This window comes from Cucumis sativus, chromosome 6, assembly GCF_000004075.3.
Source record: "Cucumis sativus cultivar 9930 chromosome 6, Cucumber_9930_V3, whole genome shotgun sequence".
NCBI classification, from domain to species: domain Eukaryota; kingdom Viridiplantae; phylum Streptophyta; class Magnoliopsida; order Cucurbitales; family Cucurbitaceae; genus Cucumis; species Cucumis sativus.
The window spans coordinates 2,385,751-2,404,315 of NC_026660.2; the positions used below are offsets into that span (position 1 = coordinate 2,385,751).

The 18,565-nt window shown below is 35.3% G+C and overlaps 1 protein-coding gene across 3 annotated transcripts; it reads left to right on the top strand.

The window, feature by feature from the left end:
* The first annotated feature begins 4,837 nt into the window (after positions 1-4,837).
* LOC101209356 (clathrin interactor EPSIN 3) lies at positions 4,838-14,378 on the top strand. Of its 3 annotated transcripts, XM_031886916.1 has the most exons (15): positions 4,838-5,030; positions 5,225-5,303; positions 6,188-6,311; positions 7,185-7,236; positions 7,387-7,466; positions 7,580-7,658; positions 7,908-7,991; positions 8,095-8,240; positions 8,872-9,204; positions 9,898-9,939; positions 10,019-10,117; positions 10,204-10,355; positions 11,566-11,759; positions 11,927-13,307; positions 13,399-14,378. In XM_031886916.1, the coding sequence occupies exons 3-15, from the start codon at positions 6,277-6,279 to the stop codon at positions 13,971-13,973; spliced, it is 3,252 nt and encodes a 1,083-aa protein (XP_031742776.1). In that variant the 5' UTR covers positions 4,838-5,030; positions 5,225-5,303; positions 6,188-6,276; the 3' UTR covers positions 13,974-14,378. The 3 variants fall into 3 exon arrangements, with proteins under 3 accessions (XP_031742776.1, XP_004138533.2, XP_031742777.1); XM_004138485.3 differs by lacking the exon at positions 5,225-5,303 and having other exon boundaries at positions 4,839-5,030; XM_031886917.1 differs by lacking the exons at positions 4,838-5,030; positions 5,225-5,303; positions 6,188-6,311 and having other exon boundaries at positions 7,551-7,658.
* The last annotated feature ends 4,187 nt before the right edge of the window (positions 14,379-18,565 follow it).

Genomic DNA, 18,565 nt, shown 5'->3' on the forward strand with positions numbered 1-18,565 from the left:
GGAGGATTTCGATTATGGGATAGAGGTCATGTCAGCAGGCTTTCTATTCTTCTTCTCGAAACTTTGCGACAAGACGTCCTTGGAGTCTTTAGCCTTAAAGGATTTTGCTTTCTTTGATTCTGAGGTTTCCTCCTTGTCTTGCGTTTTGCATTTCAGTGGGGTATTATCTTCCTCATCTTCTTCTTTAACATCATCGTCATTCACTTCTTCAACCTCTTTACAACCTTCCTTGGTTTTGAGGCGTTTTGACTATGCTCTATTCGTGTGAATGACTATTATGTAGTGAAGGGTTGATGCTGACCAAATTTCATCTTTCACCTCCACCTAAGAAAGTTTTTCTAACATCTGACATTCCTTTAAGCAAATTGTTCAATTAAGTGCAGGAAGGGTCTTACTCCGCGAGGATGCTTGACCCACACAATGATATGCTCATTTATTATCTCGCCAATGTTTACCAGAATCTCCTTCATTATGCAATATACCAAAAGTTCCATAGTTGCACTCCCCTTACTCCATAAATATTTGTTTTCACCTAATATAACAATGATTAATAAGTTAATCCTTTACAGGTTGTTTGTAACCCCAGTTGGGTCAAAATACCATTTTACCTCGAGATTACATAGTGCTCTTTAAGTCCTACTAATCAATTATTGAATAATTGGTTTAAGGTCCAACCTATAAACGGAATCCCCCTCGAGCCAATGAGAGGGTGGGGCCCTTTATTCAAGATCTAGATTTAGTCCTTAAGAGACAACCTATCTACTAACCCTAAAGTGGGTATGAGTAAATTTTGTCTAGCACCCTATGTCTTGAACTATCCACCAAGTCTCACCCTTGGAATGAGAGACTTATTGGGCCAACACTGATGGGCTACCTTCGCCTAAGCAGATCTAAGAATAATCCTGTGTAAACAAGAATTCATAGTTTGCTTAGTATTAAGATTAAGTTACCTAGGTCATCTATAATCGAAATAATAGCCAATTTTATACCGTAAAACAGTGTTAAGTATAATGTAAAAATGACTATTTCATGGTTTAGTCTTATGTAAACTCTTTACATGTGATGTCTCTACTTTCATGTCTCTACATGAATGATTCAGGATCACATCGTTTATACAAACTACAAAACATTTTAATACTTACAATATAAGATATATTTCTAAATACTTACGAATTTACAATATAAGCCAAATATTTTAATCATATTCTTATGTGTTTCGGCCTCATTATTCAATAAACGGGGCTAATAATGGGTATTTATACATGTTATCATCCTTGCCTGATACTGATTTTAAAGAGTTAGCAAAAAGGACCCAAGAAAGAATAGCTAAGGAAGTTTAGGTCCTTAGAAGAAGAAGTGAGAGAAAGAGTTGGAGACAAAAGTGAAAGAGTAAACTGTCGTGGAGTTTGAGAAAGAAAGCGACATAAATAATCTGTCAAAGGAGGAAGTGCTCAACCACATCAAGGGAAGAAGAGAAATACAATAAAAAATATCTTATGGGCACAAGTCGAAGGAAGGTGAGAAGGAAAATTGAGACCTCATCACCATCCATACGACAAAGGAAACACTTAAACTTAAAAGATAAATGCCTTGGCAGCTTTCTTACCTATCCATCACTTCTATAACCCTCACTTGGCCTTAATGCCTTGTTCTTGGAAAATGAAATTTAAAAAACGTAAGTCTAACCGACTCAGTGAGGCTTTTAAGAAAATTCTTTCCGCAAAACTTTTGTAAATATTATTTCATCAAACATAAAACAAGAATATAAATCAGTTCATACAAATATATCATTTCGCATAAATGTTTCATCTCGCATAACCACACATTAGTTACCAAACATTTCTTTCACCAATGATCTGAAACCATTCTCTACACTAGGTTTCATTACTTCGCGTTTAGACTACTGTAATCACAACATCCAAGAATGTACATATTCGTCCTTATTGCTTAGGCTGTTAAGCTTAATATGCTCCTTTCAACATATTAGTCAGTTTCTCATCACCATGTAGCCCCTTTCATCCCATGGTTTCCTTGACTCATTATGTACACATAATAGTTAGCTCAATAATAGGAAGTAACTAATGGTTTGAACACCATTTCATAATCAAATCATGCTTCAAAACACATATAAAACATATAAGCTTTTCATGTAAAACTATATGGAAACATTTATAATAAAATTCATCATTTCAAATCAACAAAGAATGTATAGGAATCTGGAAATCATTTAAACACTTTGAAGAAAACACTTAAAACATTTTACAAATTAGACCTGAAATCCCCCTCTTCCACTTCTTCTCGTGTGGTCACTTTAACAGCACTTCAGCCTTTTAGTTTTTCTCGTGACTTCCTTAGAATAATAAAACTAAATCTTTAGCTGAAAACCCTTATTTATACTACATCCAAACCAACTTGGTCACCCTTAAACTCTTGTTAGCTTGTCAACTCCTACTCTTAGCGGTGTACGTGTAGGCTTAAGGTTTAACTTATAAATATGCTTAACTTAATCTCTACACGTGGCCTATTAAAACACTTAGAAAATTTATGGAAACTTTCCTTACTTCTTCTCGCCAAGTCTTTCCTCTCGCGTAACACTTTAATTGCATAGTAACACAATCTTCACAAATCTTGTCGCCTAACCTTTCTTGTGAAAAAAAAAACTTGATTACCAACTTTTTACTTCAAAACATCTTCTTTTGTCTCAACCGCCTAGTTAAGAACACTTAGCTAAAATTTTAACCTCTTAGCTCTTAACTTAGATGTGGGTCTTACATAGATGCTGAGTAGTTCTAAAAGATATTGGGAATACTAGTGTGCCCTACTATATCGTAGAGATTACTAAGTAGTTAAGAGAAGTCATGCTAGTGTTTACTTATATGTGATTTTCTTTGCTAAAGACTACTTTCTGAGAATTTCTTTTCTAAATATTTCTTATTAAGATTGCTTACTACATCTACTTTTGAAATCATGCTTTGTTTAAGTTAGTCACTCACTAGGCTTTAGTCACGTTTTTCAAAAAAAAAAAAATTCATTTTTCAAGTAGATATTGTGGTCTTGGAACCTAACTTACTATTATTTGTCTACCATGGAGTTCAAGTTTTCATTATAGTACGTCTTGTACTTGAAACATGCATCTGGTTTGTATATGTTCACACTTTAAGATTTTTTTGGGAGTTTATAGAGGTAGATCTATGGTATATATGCTTAAGTTTGTCACTTAAGACTTTGTAATATTATTTGAATTAGAACCTTAGATAGTTTAGGCCACACTATCGTCTTTATGTTTATTTCACAAGCAATGTATGTGTGTCTAGTTGTTATTATGTTTAGAAGTTAGTAGCCTATTTAAAGGTCAACATGTGCTATAGGAAGAAGAATAGTATTTGTTAGCTTCACCGCTGTCTCCTAGGCTTAGAGAAGGGAGTTTGGGAGGGGGTGTGACATATTTTATTTAAGCTAGTCACTTACTGAGTATTTTAGCTCATTCTTTCAAAATGTTTTCATTTCCAAATAATGATCATGGTCCCACAACTGAACCTACTACCACTAGTTAATCAACTTGTCTAGCAAGTCCGAGTTTGTCATAGTCCATAGTGGACTTATGCATGGATTGTTAGAGATTGAGTAAAGTATGTAAGAGTATGTTATAGTTTAGTTGTATTAGATAGTTTTTATTACATTTGGTTTTGAACTATTATAAATATAAGCTTTTTTTGGTTGTGTTAAGAAAAAGTAATTTTATAAAACCTAAAGATGTTCATTAAGTTTAAATGGTTAGTAGATGTTGTAAGAGGGTTAGCATATGTTGGCTTCACACCGTCTTCCTTTGGCTAGAGAGAATGCAGTGTGACAGAGAGAAAGAGGTGAACATGAAATTTTTCGATAAATGCGTAGATTTCAACAATCAACACTATAGAAGTTGGCAAAGTAAAGTTATTTTACTCCAACTTCACAAGTTGATGAGCCAAACATCGAGTTGAATTTTTATCTCAACGCAAGTTATATCAATATCCTAAATACTTTCTTATATTGTTTTCTAAACCTTGATGAATTATTGGATACAAAACTGAGAATGAATGACAAATTTGATTTGTATATCTTTGGTTAAACAACCATGCAAGGTCGCTTATATGAACATAACTCATCTCACATAATGTTTGTAGTGTAATCTCAAGGTCATATTTTCGATTCTCCCACTTCACATAATAGAAAAGAAAAAAAAGACATGCTAAGTTGATAGATTAAATTTCTAATGCAAGTTTTGAGGATGCATCTAAATTAACCATATGAAAAAATTGATGGTTATAAACATAGTTTTACATTTTCATCGACATATCAATGTTCCTGTTCATACTTTCGTGTTTCATGGGTTCAAATTAACATAAGAGGTTGAATCGATATTTTCATTATAACGTATAATAGTCCACGAAACACACAAAATATGTCTAAATCACCATTGATATAAATAATAGATATATTTACTTATTTGAAAATAACAAAATGGTTATTTACTGATTTGTTTTCGAAATTTTTTGTTTTTATGTTTCTTTTAGATATACATCAAAATTGATATTAACGTTTATTTCCACTGAAAATTTAGAATATTTCCATCGAATTTATTATAAGTAAAAGAAAGTGCTCGATATTTTGATCAAAATATATATTTTAAAATGTATATATTTTAAAATATAACAAAATAAGTCAAAATATTTAGACGGAAAAATTAAAAATACGTAAATATTTTCACTTATTTAGGATAATTTGGGTGTTTTAAACTGGGTTGTAAAACGTATATGAAATATTGAAATGAAACAAAAATTCCCTTAATTTACTGCGTGTAAGTTGCGCTGTCTCTCTCTCTTTCTCTCTCTCTCTTTCTCCACTGTCTCTTCGTACGTCCATTCTCTTTCGTTGCTATTTCCTGGACATAGCCTTCCTTCTAATTCCAAAACCATTTTCAAAATTCTATCATCTCTTCCACTTTCCTCTCCAACTAGCTTCAGATCTGCCTCTTGATTCTACTCTTCGCCGTAAGCATTCCCTTTCATTTTCCACGATCTTCTTCATTTTCCGCTTTGCCTTTCAGATCTTGCAATTTATTTGCCTCCACTCTTTTCTTCTTGATTCATCTTATTGATCTTCAATTGTTGTTGGAATTTTTTTTTAAAAAAATTTAATTCGGAATTGGATGCTTTTGTTTCCCCCCCTTTTTCTTTTAATTCAGTCATTGTTGCTTCGGATGTTTGATGATCCGAGTTGCCATTGAAGTTGATGATCTCGATCCTTGCTTTCGATTAATCTAGGTGAAATTTGGTCTTATTTTCGTCTGTGCTTTTGGTTAGAAATTGGCGATTCTCTTCCACCGACATGAATTTTGTTTTGTACTATTCATTATGAGAGATGTGGGTCTTGATCTTTGGTTCGGCATTTTTCGTTCTTTTTACAGCTGATGAGTGTATGCATATTTATCCATAGATTGTAACGTGCCTTTTGTTTTTTACTTTCAAATATGTGTATTTCGTTGTTAAGTTTTTAGGAAATCATGGGGAATCTTACAAAAAGGTTTACTTTGGATTCATTTGATATTCCTGATGTAGGCTACTAATGTAGATTAAAATGAAGATTCCTTCGATGTTCTGTTTGATGTCAGATAACCATGATTTGAAATTAGTGTTGTGTGTAATTCAGAGATTTCTATGAAGGTGCATTTTCATTGAGGTTTTTACTTTTTGGTTCATTTTGCAAATTCCGGCATTATTAGAAATAGAAGTAGGGTGTCTAGTGTCTAGAAATTACAGGAGTCTCTACTCAGATTATCATTTTATTTTGTCAGTAGTGGACGCTCACATGTCTGGTTTTCAAGCTCCATTAACTCGTTTTTTTCAACGGCCCCTTTGTACTTTTGATAGGTTTAGAGCTCAATTTTGACCTATGCTAATCTCTTCTTAATGTTTACACGCCCTTGCTATTATATTTCTCTATACTGTTTTGATTTTGACTGAAGTTTAAAATGATATGTTTCTACATTAATGTATTCATTAAGAGTATACAAATCCAGAGTTTTGGGACCAACTAGCCGGCATTGACATACAACATCATGCACTTTCATGATTCATTTTCTTGATTTCCAATATATTTTTCATCTTCCAAGCTCTTAAAGACTATTACCTGTTTTCCTTTGGAACAGCCCGGAGTTTTTGAGGTGAGCATCACTTAAATTTTCTGTGGAACTGGTTGGAAGGAGCTGTTAATTTCAGTACCATCAAGGCATCAACAATGAAGAAGGTCTTTGGTCAGACTGTTAGGGATATGTGAGTGTTATTCACACTTTAATCCTCAAAAATGATTTCATCTCTGCAGATCGTGTTATTGCACCCAAGAAAGAAAAGAAAAGAAAAGAAAATTCCTAGTACTTAATATAGAGCCTGCTGGTTTTTGGTTTATGATTGAGGGATGTAATTTCCATTTCAAATATTTCTGAAATCAAAATGGATATTTTGTTCAACAGACTAAGTTCATTTTAATGATCCAGATAGTGAAAGACAAGTTTAAACTAGAGTAATTTAATTAGTTTAAATTAGAAAATAAGTTCTACGGTTATAAGTTTATAAACTTTTTCCTACAGAACATTAATGTAACTTCATTTTATTGTACATTTTAATGGGTCAATAAGCATTTCCATCTTCCACTATTTTCTTCTTTTAGTAGAAGTATATAAATCTTTAACGTTCAAATAAGAAAATATCGTATAATTAGATCAGGATATAAAGTGTACAATGCAGGCCTTAATTTTTCTTTTGCTAGTATGATTTATAAACCTTTCGTCGTTTGGTTTGGAACATCTTTTTTGGGGTGTTTGACTGCTAGTTAGCTGAGCGTAGAGTCTTTATTGTTATGATATAGGAGTTCTTCTATCCTCTGAGTGAAGGGAGAGGGGGTTATTTATGGATAGTTGGGGTGTGTGTTGTGTGGTGGGACATTTTGGTGGAGGATTTTTCAAGGGGTTGACAGGGTCCCTGCTTTGATCCAAGAACCAAAGCCATATCTTAACAAAATTTCCAGTTGTTCTTTTGTTAATAATTTCAGGGTCCCTGCTTTGATCTCAACCTTTTCCCCTTCTTTGTCAACTTGCTTCCTCTGCATATTATTTACTTAAATGACATTTGTAATTCATTTTCTTGCAGAAAGAGAGAAGTTAATAAGACGGTGCTTAAAGTTCCTCGACTAGAGCAGAAGGTTAATCTTATTTTTTTTCTTGCCCTATGATTTTCTTGAACTCTTCTCTGGTGGTTACTCTTTTTGGATGAAAATTGTTTGAAATGTGACACCTGGTCATTTAAGATTTCTTACGCTGATAATAAGGTCATTGCTTTCTCTGCCTAGCAGGTTCTTGATGCTACTAGCAATGAGCCTTGGGGCCCTCATGGATCACTTCTCGCTGAGATTGCACAAGCAAGCAAAAACTAGTAAGCATTACATTTTTTTTCTTTTGAAAGCACCACTTTGTTTGTAATTTATATGAATGATTTTTACCTCCCAACCGGAACCAGAAAAGAGCTCATTCTAAACCTTAATGTAGCCATGAGTATCAGATGATCATGGCGGTAATCTGGAAGCGTGTTAATGACTCCGGCAAAAATTGGCGGCATGTGTACAAGGTTCGATAACTTTTTCATTTGATATTGCAGCACACATGTTTAGACGTTACTGTTTTTTCCCTCAAAAGTTCATTGCCTTGGGAGAAAAGTGTCTCTCTTCATCAATCATTTTTCGTGTTTTTTTCAACGTGCTTGAAGTTTGATTACATTATTGAAGAAAAAAGAAATCTTGATTTTTTATTTCTTGCACTCTGTGGAGTTGCACTTATTTATTATTCTTTTAAACGAAAAACAAAAATTGTGCTTCAGGGTTTAACTGTCTTGGAGTATCTGGTGGCTCATGGATCAGAGCGAGTAATAGACGAGATCAAGGATCATGCATACCAATTATCAGTAATGCTGCTTCTTTGTTCTTTGTAACTATATTTTTTTATTAGTTCTCTTTTCTCTGTGGATTTCATATTGTTTTTCTAAATAATTCTGTTTCCTACTACAGGGCTTGTCCAGCTTTCAATATATTGATTCCAGTGGAAGGGATCAAGGAACAAATGTTCGAAAGAAGTCACATAGTCTTGTGGTTCTTGTGAATGATCCGGAAAGAATCAGTGAGATCAGGCAGAAGGCTAGCGTCAACAGGGACAAGTGAGTGTATTCCACAAAACAAATATATGTGCACATACATGTGTATACATATATATTGTGTTGAAATGTTAAAATTAATTTTCTGCTTCTCTCTATCGAAGTGCTAGAAAAGACATTTTAACATTTTCTTTTTCTCCTTCTCTCTACTAAATTTCTTCAATTTTCTTTCCAAGTATTCTGAACATTCTCAACTGTCTAATTTTAGTGCCTGAAGGCTATTTACCTGAAGTTTATCGATCAATCTTGTTCAGTGTTTTTTACTCCTTCCTCGATCTTTTACTTTGTTTTCATATTTCTTGTTTACTTTAGAATCTGCCTTTTCATAGTTATTACTCCTGACATAGCTATTGTGATGTCTGTTAATTTCTCAAACTAATTTCTTTCTGTAGAATATTGTAAGAACAGCAGGAGCCTGCATTTTTAACCTGATGAACCTGGAGATTAAATAGAGCTTTTGGAATGAATGACATCTATTATTTTTTCTTCTTTCTTTCTTTTTCTTCTTCATCCTTCCCCTTTTCTCTAATTCTTTACCTCAGTTTGCTAATATATTTTCAAAATCAGGATAGTTCCTTATAATTAGTTTAGCGTGATTCAGCTGAATGATTATGACATTTGTATGACTATAAAGGTTTCGAAGTCCGTCATTAGCCAGCGGAGTACATAGACCGGGGTATGGAGACCGTTACGATGATGATTTTCATGAGGGACGCTATGGAAGCAGGGATGAAGATAGGAATAGCAATGGTAATGGAAGGGAAAGGGAATATGACTACAGAGATGACGACCGTGGTAGGAATTCCAACTCAAATAGACGTGATGGAGATCACTATAGCAGAGATGGTGAAGAACGACATGGAAGAGATAGTCCCAGGGATGGAGATAATTGGGGGCGAAGAAGTGTTGATGACCACCAATATGGTGCAAAAAGGGATCAAGATAGAGACCGTGATGACAGTGCTCGGTACGTCCCCGTGCTATTGAATTATTTTTCATTATTATGTAGAGGAACCCCTTTTTTGTGATAAAAAATCACGGATAAGATACCACTTTTAAATGGAAACAGCCAGCCAAATAATGCAACCTAAAGGAAGAAGAGTTCCTCCTCGAAAAATTAAGGAAATGAAAGCACTGCAGCCATGGTTGATAAGGGAAAAAAAGGATTAAACTAAAAGGATGAGGATGCCAATTAGTGGGATTGAACCATACAATGTCACGTACGTAATTAAAAAAGTTTGACTTGTCAGAATCTTCTTGCACCCCTTTCCTTCCGAATAGACAACAAAATTGCTCCAACAGCACAAGACAAAATCACTTTAGCTTTGTCCTTGATATTAACCAAATGAGATCTCAGGTAACCAGTTTCCTAATAGACTGTGGCATCACCAAATTTAACTAAACCAAACCATTCAAATAAATTATAGACATTTGATACAAATTTACAATGAACCAAACGGTGAGAGGGATTCTTCCTTACTGTTGCACATTACATAAATATGGGGGGGATAGGTGACTGTAGCCTGTAGGTATGAATTTTGAACCTTGGCTATTAACGCTACTGAGATTTAATAATTTTAGAACCAATTCCTTCCTAGATCAAGCTGGCGTACAATTTTGGCATGGTTTGTATTTAGCCACATATTTCTCTTTCTTGCAGTGATGGTAGTGGAAGAGGTGATGTCAGGTCACCGGATGTGAGGTAATTCTTGAAACTTTCATTGAATAGTGGTTTAATTGAGTGCTATGAATGACATTATGGGTTGAATCTATTTTGGCAGGCATCATGATCATAAATTTTCAGAGCAAGACACTGGCGCACCTCCTAGTTATGAAGAGGCAGTGAGTGAGTCTCGAAGCCCACCAGCTCATAGTGAAAGGTATCAGTTTTCTGTTGCATTCTATTTCTAGATTTAGAAGTTTTAGTAACTGTATAGCAACTGGATATCTTACTTATGTTGTATAGAGACCAAGAATCCTCAACCTCTACTCCTGCTACTTCATCTGCGCCTCCTACCAGTGCACCTAGCCAGTCAAGTCCCGTACATGGTGCTCCAACAGCTGCAGGCCAGTTAATTGGAAACTTTGACGAATTTGACCCTCGCAGTTCAGTTACAGGTGCAAATAATTTCAGTTACTTGTTTGGGCCATTAACCTCATACTTAGTTCATTTAAATCTAGCTGCCTGTACGACTCCAAATCTTTCTTTAAAAAACTAAAAAAATCTAGCTGCCCATACATGTTAACCTTCTTTAAAAGTTTGATTGCTGAAGTTACATTTACTTGGGAAGATTAATTGTAAAGTTAAAACTGGGAGATTTACATTTCATTTGATGGGGAAGAATTTTCCCCTCCCCTCTTCATTGTTGTGTATTTTAGTTTTCATGAGTTGTGATAGGATTGGTAGTATTAGGGGTTACCAGGGTATTAAGGGCAATAGTAATTATCTAGGGAATCAGTTATATTTGTGGTTATATACAGGGGGAGTGGGGAATGGTGAAGATAGTCAATTATTAGTTGAGTGATCTCAAGAAGGGAGGGTCCAAGTACCTCGAATCACTTGGTTAGGGAGGGTCCAAGTACCTCGAATCACTTGGTTTATTGTGTATTTCTGCTATTTTATATATTCAATATATACAGGTTCTATCAGGTCGCTTCATGAATCTGACTAACATGAAGATGAATTGGACAATTCACGGATGAGCCATATGGTTCATTCAAATGATGCCTTGTGTCATAGCTAGATCAAGTTTCTTTATGCATGTGCAATTCATCCAGTAATGATTTGGAGGGAATATCTTAAAATGATGAGAGATTTTTTAATGCTAGATAGAATTAAGTGCTTGTTTGTATGTAAAATTGTTAAATATAGTGCATGTAAGAAATACATAATAAAATTGATCAACTAAAACTAGTAATTAGTGCAGTTTTAACTAAAACAAAAATAAGTACTTGCCTTTCCATTATCACCATTTTAAAGTAAATTATACATGATTTGTGTTGTGCAATAAACATTTCTTGTCAATTTATGATTGTTATCCTATTTCTCTGCAGTTTCTTGCCATCAATTAAATTATAACACTATTGAGACTTGAGATATTTTGGATCTCAGTGCGACAGAGTGTAAAAGTTCCTTACATGTCAACATAAACATGTTAAGCTTGAAGAAATAGTTAATGTAAAAGTCATTTTGCATGTCATCTAACAAAGATAAGCTCACATGTGCCTATTAAGGATAATCCACTCATGTGACTCACATCAAACGATTAGTTATCTTGCTTTGTTGGTTTTCGGCACTAAACCACAAATACATTCTCTCTTTCCTCAGCTGCGCCAACTATTGCACCAAACAATGTTGAGATGGACTTACTTGGCTCACTGACCGATTTTCCTTCAAACCCAATGGCCATTATGCCAACGGCATCTGCAAATGTGACTGGGGCCTTTGAGCCTGATTCCCACATTCACTCTGGTGTAGGAACCCCGCAGACTACCACACCTATAGCTAGTATCAATAATCAGGTACATGATGTTAGTTTTGAAGTTTTTCATTTGCTTTGGAGTTTTATAGAAGTTCTGACTCTGATAAAATTGACCTATGTACGCCATTCCGTACATTTTCCATTATTTTTTGCTTCTAAGTTTACATTTTTCTTATGTTTGTCTGAGTTCGAATTATGTACTTGCAGAGTTTTGAAGATCCTTTTGGTGACACTCCTTTTAAAGCTATGCCTTCTGATGATGGTGCCCCTCAATTCCATTCTTCTGCTATGACAGATCCACTGCAGTCTTCCCTACACCAAAACGTTGGACAATCCCATCCTTCTACAGTGATAGATCCTCTGCAGTCTTCCCTGCACCAAAGCCATGGGCAGTCCCATCCTTCTACTATGACAGGTTCTTTCCAGTCTTCTATGAACGAACACCTTGGACAGTCCCAAGGAATGATCCAGGAAACAAACCAAGTCTCTAATTCTGAATATGGTAATGTGTTTTCTGCTTCAACTGGTGCATCTGGCTTATCCTGCTTGCAAGCACCGTCAGAGCCACAGTTTCTTCAAGGGCCATCCACTATTCCAGACCCTGAGATTGATATACTGGCAGATATTTTACCTCCTTCTGGGCCTCCGTCTAACACATCATCCTTGGCAACATATTCATTCCCCAGCGACCAGCGGGCATTGCCTACTCCCTTCTCAGATCCTGGCCAACCTACTCAGCAAAATTTTACAGCTTTAAGCAATCAGCCTTCAGAACCAAATGGTAGTTCATTCCTTAATGTGCAATCCCAGCCCGGAGCTACAGCATCTTTGAACTCAAATATGGCTTTCCAGCCTCAAAATGCACCTACTGTACAGTTTGACTATGGGGCTCCACAGGGAGGATCTACAAAACCTACTGGAGAGGTTGGGTATGGAGCCTCGCAGGGAGGAACTACAGTGCCTACTGGACAAGTTGGGTATGGGCCCCCACAGGGAGGATTTGCAGCACCTTCTGGACAGTGTGGCTATGGGCCCCCACATGGAGGATCTGCTGCACCTACTGGACAGTTTAGCTATGGAGGGGGCCCACAGGGAGTTCCTGCAGCACCTACTGAACAGTTTGGCTATGGAGAGGGCCCACAGGGAGGATCTTCAGCTCCTTTCTATACACAGATGGCTTCAGCCAGCAGTCCAAATTCACAGGCTAATAGTGGTAGCTATTTCGTACAGAATGGAGGATGTGCTGCTCCTGTTACTTCACAAACTTCTCAGCAAAACCCAAGTGGGCCAATTGTTCCACTTGGCAGTGGAAACGTTCAGCACCATGGTTTTCCAGCTCCACCATTAGCTTCTCAAGGAGCTTATCAGGTGCCAAATGGTCACGCTGCTCAGCAAAAAAGTGACGATTTTCTGGGCAGCATTCTTCCGCAAGCTGCACCCCCTCAAGTTCCTTCACAACAAGGTTTTCCAACGTCAATGGGATCACTTTCGATAGTATCTCAACCATCTAAGGGCAAGTTTGAGACAAAGTCAACAGTCTGGGCTGACACTCTTAACAGAGGGCTAGTTGATTTGAATATATCTGGGCGTGAGTTCGTGCTACCTTGAATTCTTGCATATGTATATTTGCATCATATGTGTTCTCTGATAGTTGACTAAATATGTTCCTCAATTTGCAGCTAAAACAAATCCATTGGCTGACATTGGAGTGGATTTTGATGCCATAAACAGAAAGGAAAAGAGAATGGAAAAGCCTACTACAACTGCAGTAACTTCTACTATCACCATGGGTAAAGCTATGGGATCTGGCTCTGGAGTAGGTCGTGCCGGTGCGAGTGCCCTTAGAGGGCCACCAAACCCTATGATGGGGTCTGGTATGGGTATGAACCACGCCGGCATGGGAGGGCCCTATGGAGGAACCAATCAACCCATGGGAATGGGCATGGGCGTGGGCATGGGCATGGGCATGGGCATGAACAATACTGGCGTGAACCCAGGAATGGGAATGAACCCGGGCATGGGGATGGGAATGGGGATGAACCCGGGCATGGGGATGAACCCGGGCATGGGAATGAACCCGGGCATGGGAATGGGGATGGGAATGGGAATGAATCCTGGCAATATGGGTATGGGACAAACAATGCAATTTCAACCACCGGGTGCGTTTCAGCCAGGATCCAATGCCTCGGGTAGTTATAATCCAATGATGGGTGGCTATGCCCCCCAACAATCATATGGTGGTGGCTACCAATAAACCAAATTTAAGATATACATTTTAGAGTGTAGTACCAGATTTACTTGAGAGTTGAAGATTGGGATGGCCAACTTATTGTTGCCTTTGGAAGTCCTTCACATTGCACATTTTGTGAAGAGCAATAGCTGCAGTTCATTCTTTTCTATGAAAGCTGCTCGTTGCCATGTTCATTTGCTTATTCTTTGTATGCTTTTTTACATTTCTAGTGACATACCGAGAGTTCTACAGGTGAGCTGGTCGATTGATAATTCTCATATTCTTATCACAATTTGTATACAACTGAACATCGATAAATGAGGACGTATCTCGATTTTTATTGTCATCAACGTAATATATGTACAATACTACCTTTTGTTCTTGCTGCTATAGAATAAAATTCTAATACATTCCTTTGGTGTTGATTCATTAGATTTTCTCGTATTGTCTATCTCAGTTGTTTGTATCATCTAAAGCAACCAAGTCATACAAACTTGATCAACTGTTTTGATGAACACTTCTGCCAACATGGAAAATCAATTTTCAATTCTGGATGTAATAGTTTTGAAAGTTTTCAAATGAACTTAAATTCTTAACAAGTCGGTCTTTCCACCAAATCTCCACAATTTAAATTGGATAAAAAATGTACGGACTGGACACTTCGAGTTATAAAGGGAAACGAATTTTGGTACGATAACTAATAACATATAGCTGCAAAATTGAAACGAAATATAAATTATATTCAAGAAACGGAAATAGCTATTGATCGTTTTTATAAATATGGGTTTGTTTTGTTGACTACTTCGTGGTTTTTTTACCAAAAGATGTGTAATTGTTGTTCTATTAGAGTTCTGGCTATAGATTCAAATGTTTCTTTAAAGAAAAATAAACAAACTATGAAAACCATGGTAAAAAGAAATTGATAAAAAAAAAGCTCAAATTAAAAAAATAAAAACTAAAAGCAGGAGGGCTAAGCAATTTTTTAGAATACTCGCAACTTCACTGTTTTATAAGATAAACAAAAACCATGTTGATGGACAGGTTGCTTACAAACTTAGAGGTTGGCTCTCCCTATATTTGGCTAATCTGTGCACCAAATTTTCAAAAGAATGCTGAGGCGGCTGTAGAATTATGGCAACTTCTTCTGCAGTTTTTGTCAATCAGACCATCTGTTTCCGAATCATATTCTGAAAGCAAGTTATGATCGGATACTTCCTCGAAACTATATCTTGCATCCATTTCATCATGACGAAAGTGACCAGATGGATCTTTTCTTGTGCAAACCTCTGCTTCTATACATGGCGTTTCCTCAACATGTGCTTGTAAATCTTTCCGTGAAACTATTTCTGCACAAGATTTTCACCATCATATGATTCTCGGAGGTGAAGAAGCTCAGGAAATACTCCAACAATCCTCTTTTCAGATACATTTGTACAGGGATCCAAATGAGAGGCATCACAATGTGGAGAAGTTTAAGGGAGCTTCTGCCATTCCTTTAATCAACCTATACATTTTCTCCTCAGTCCAAAACCCCTTGGAAATCCAATTGGAAAGGCCAAATACCCATTTCTTATGTTTTCTTTCATTTGTTGGGAAGCAGCATTCTTCTGAAGTTCAGAAACGGCAAGGCATTATCCCATGACAGAAGTTTCAATCCAATGCGAGTCGGATGATCGAAAACAAGTCATAGTTATATGGAATGAAAGAGTTCTGATAATCATATGCAGCCCCATGTCCCATCTCAACTGGTCAATTGTCTGAGGAAGTGTCCCAACCATTGGTAAGCATTAGCAATCTGCCAAGCCCAGATCGAATATCCGTCCAACACCGCGGAAGGACAACAATTTCGGATATCCTCCTCTCATGAAATTTTCTAGCTTATGGAATTGAGCAAAATAATGGCAAACTATCATGAATATGTGTTGGTGATATACAATTAAATTTGCCTTCAACCACAGGCTTAAGCTTTTAGATGAATTGGTGGTTTAATATGGTATCAGGTGGTCCACTGACGTCTTCAAACTCCTGGATGAATTGGTGGTTTAATATCATGAAAGATAGAAGGGTATCTTTTTAATGGAAGAAAACGGTTGAGATAATTATGTAACCAAATTTCATATATAAATAAAGCTTTATTTAGTTCATAAATATATATTATTTATTTTGCATAGTTTTTGTTTTTGTAATAAATGGAATGTTGACCATTCCTTTAGAGTTGGAGTAATGTTTGATGAATAAAACATGTCTTTTCGAGAATAACCAATTTGAATAAAAGACGCAGTTATTTGAATGACAGTGGTCAACAAATAGCTATATATGTATGTTCTTCAAATTGTTTAAGAGAATTTTTCTTTCATAATGATTTCCGTTTGTAAACTTTTTCATAAAGTATAGTTCGTTAGATCTCGTAAACGAGGTGCTCATTCCATAAAAAAAGTTAATATGTTTTATCTTGAGAAACAATTATTTATGAAACTCAGACGTTAAAGTGAGTTAGTAAAATTGTGATGTTACTATATTATAGTAAGATAAATTTAAAGCATTACATTGTCCATGCATTTGCATGGGTTTCTTTGTCACCATTATGTTTTACTTGGTTTCTTAAGTTGGTTTTGATTTAGTATATTATTGCCCCAATAGTTAATTTATACATATTGTTTTAGAATCCTTTTTAGAATAATAAATTAGTATAATAGAGATTTTTTGGAATATCATGTTGGTAAACCTTCTTCTTTCATGTTGTAAATTCTATTGCATGTTATGCTTCGTTTTGTTTTGTTTTGTATTTTATTTTATTTTTATGGATTGTTTTGGTGTGGAGTTACTCATAATTCTTGCAAATTTCAATAAAAACAAAGTAGTATTTTTTTAAAAAAATATTTCACGTTTGCTCTCCCTTTCCATCTTCTTTTTTAAGCAATATTGCTCCTAGAAATGTGACATGTACTTAGGAACTTGATACTTTGTTTTGTATTGTTAATTTTTCGTTGGCTTTGTTTGTTTGTAAAGTTTTATTTGTAGCGGTAGGTGTTTGCAACTTGGTTTTAATGAATTGTCTGAGGTTACATTACACATTCAGTGCAAATACTTTGGTATGTTTGGTTTCAATGTCTAAAAAGTTTAAGTTGATGTTGTATTACTTTGAATTGTTGTAGTTTACTTTTGATTTAGCATAGAGAAAATTGTTTTGGATTAATTGTTAAGGCAATCTACTTATATTCTTTCTATGTAGTAGTAATTGAGCACTTCTAGCTATTAACGCATACGACGATGAGATGGTTTATTATATTGACTCACTTCGAACAACATCAAGAGTAGATATTAGATACACAACTGACATGTAACTAAACTTTTTTAATATATGATGTTTATCGTCTTAAAGTTCACTTCATGGCTAAAGTGTAGTTGTTTCTTGCAAATAGGGCTATTACTATCCTTCGCTCTCAAAAAAATATTCAATCAAATTGAAAAACATTCAATATGAAAAACAATGAAGTTAAAGTGTAAACATATTTATTCGTTAATATAATGGTAATTTATGTTCTTACAGTGTCCTTTGCAAGTTGGAGTACTTGAATGTAGGTACTATATGCGATGAGATACATGAGAGATAAATTACTAATGGGAGCATAGTAGTCACAGATTCGGTATGTTGTGTTTAAATGATTATTTGAATTATTTTCTACAATTCAAGTAATCAAAGTATTAACTTTAATATTTTCGGTTTCATATCAGATTGATACAAGGAGTTCATATAGTCAATTTGAGTTAGATGAAGTACGCATGGAGCTTGCTGATTTTTTTGGTGGCCACATTTGATTTTATGGTGAATTATATGTATATTGGGTTAGATAGACAAGTTTTTGTTGATACTAGATATATATAGGTGTGATATTTTGTTGATATACTTGGATATAGCTAGGTGAATTGATTTAGTTGATGTTTTTGTTGATACACCTATAGTTAGGCTACACAGATGGAAAGTTTAGGCTGTTGTTAGAAAATTTAGGCTAACTACATGTATGTATATGATTCATTGATATATATATGTTAAAATATTATTAGTTTTTTCATGGAAAAAGTTTAATTCATTCAATTGTTCAATTAGTGTGTACTTCAGCACATTTGTACGTGTACTCTCTTGCTTTACTTATATACGTTCGACTTCAAAACAGGTGCACGAGAGATTATGAAGATATTTTAAAATATATATATTATTTTAAAAAAAACACTTGACATGCAAAACGTGTCAAGAGTAACACACGTTATTGACATGTAAAAAATATTAAGAAATCTCATATACTTGACATTTATAAACTGTCAAGTATAATTCTACTTGACGCTTAAAATCTGTCAAGTATAACTCTACTTGACGCTTAAAATCTATCAAACAAAACTACTTTTATTCTTGACACTAGATTACTTGACGAGTAAAAAGCGTCAAGTAATCCATATACTTGATGCTTTTTACCTGTCAAGTAAAATGTCCTTACTTAACGCTTAAAAACAGTCAAGTATACCTTTTTTATTCTTGACACTTTTAAAAGCGTCAAATAAACCTTTACTTGACAGTTTTTAAGCATCAAGTAAAGCGAGTTTTATAGTAGTTTAGGTGA

Excerpts from the sequence above, each read along its gene's own strand:
- LOC101209356 (XM_031886916.1), top strand. The coding sequence starts at position 6,277 with ATGAAGAAGGTCTTTGGTCAGACTGTTAGGGATAT. Across the intron at positions 7,659-7,907 it reads ATTGGCGGCATGTGTACAAG|GGTTTAACTGTCTTGGAGTA; the intron begins GTTCGATAACTT and ends ATTGTGCTTCAG. Across the intron at positions 13,308-13,398 it reads TGATTTGAATATATCTGGGC|CTAAAACAAATCCATTGGCT; the intron begins GTGAGTTCGTGC and ends CTCAATTTGCAG.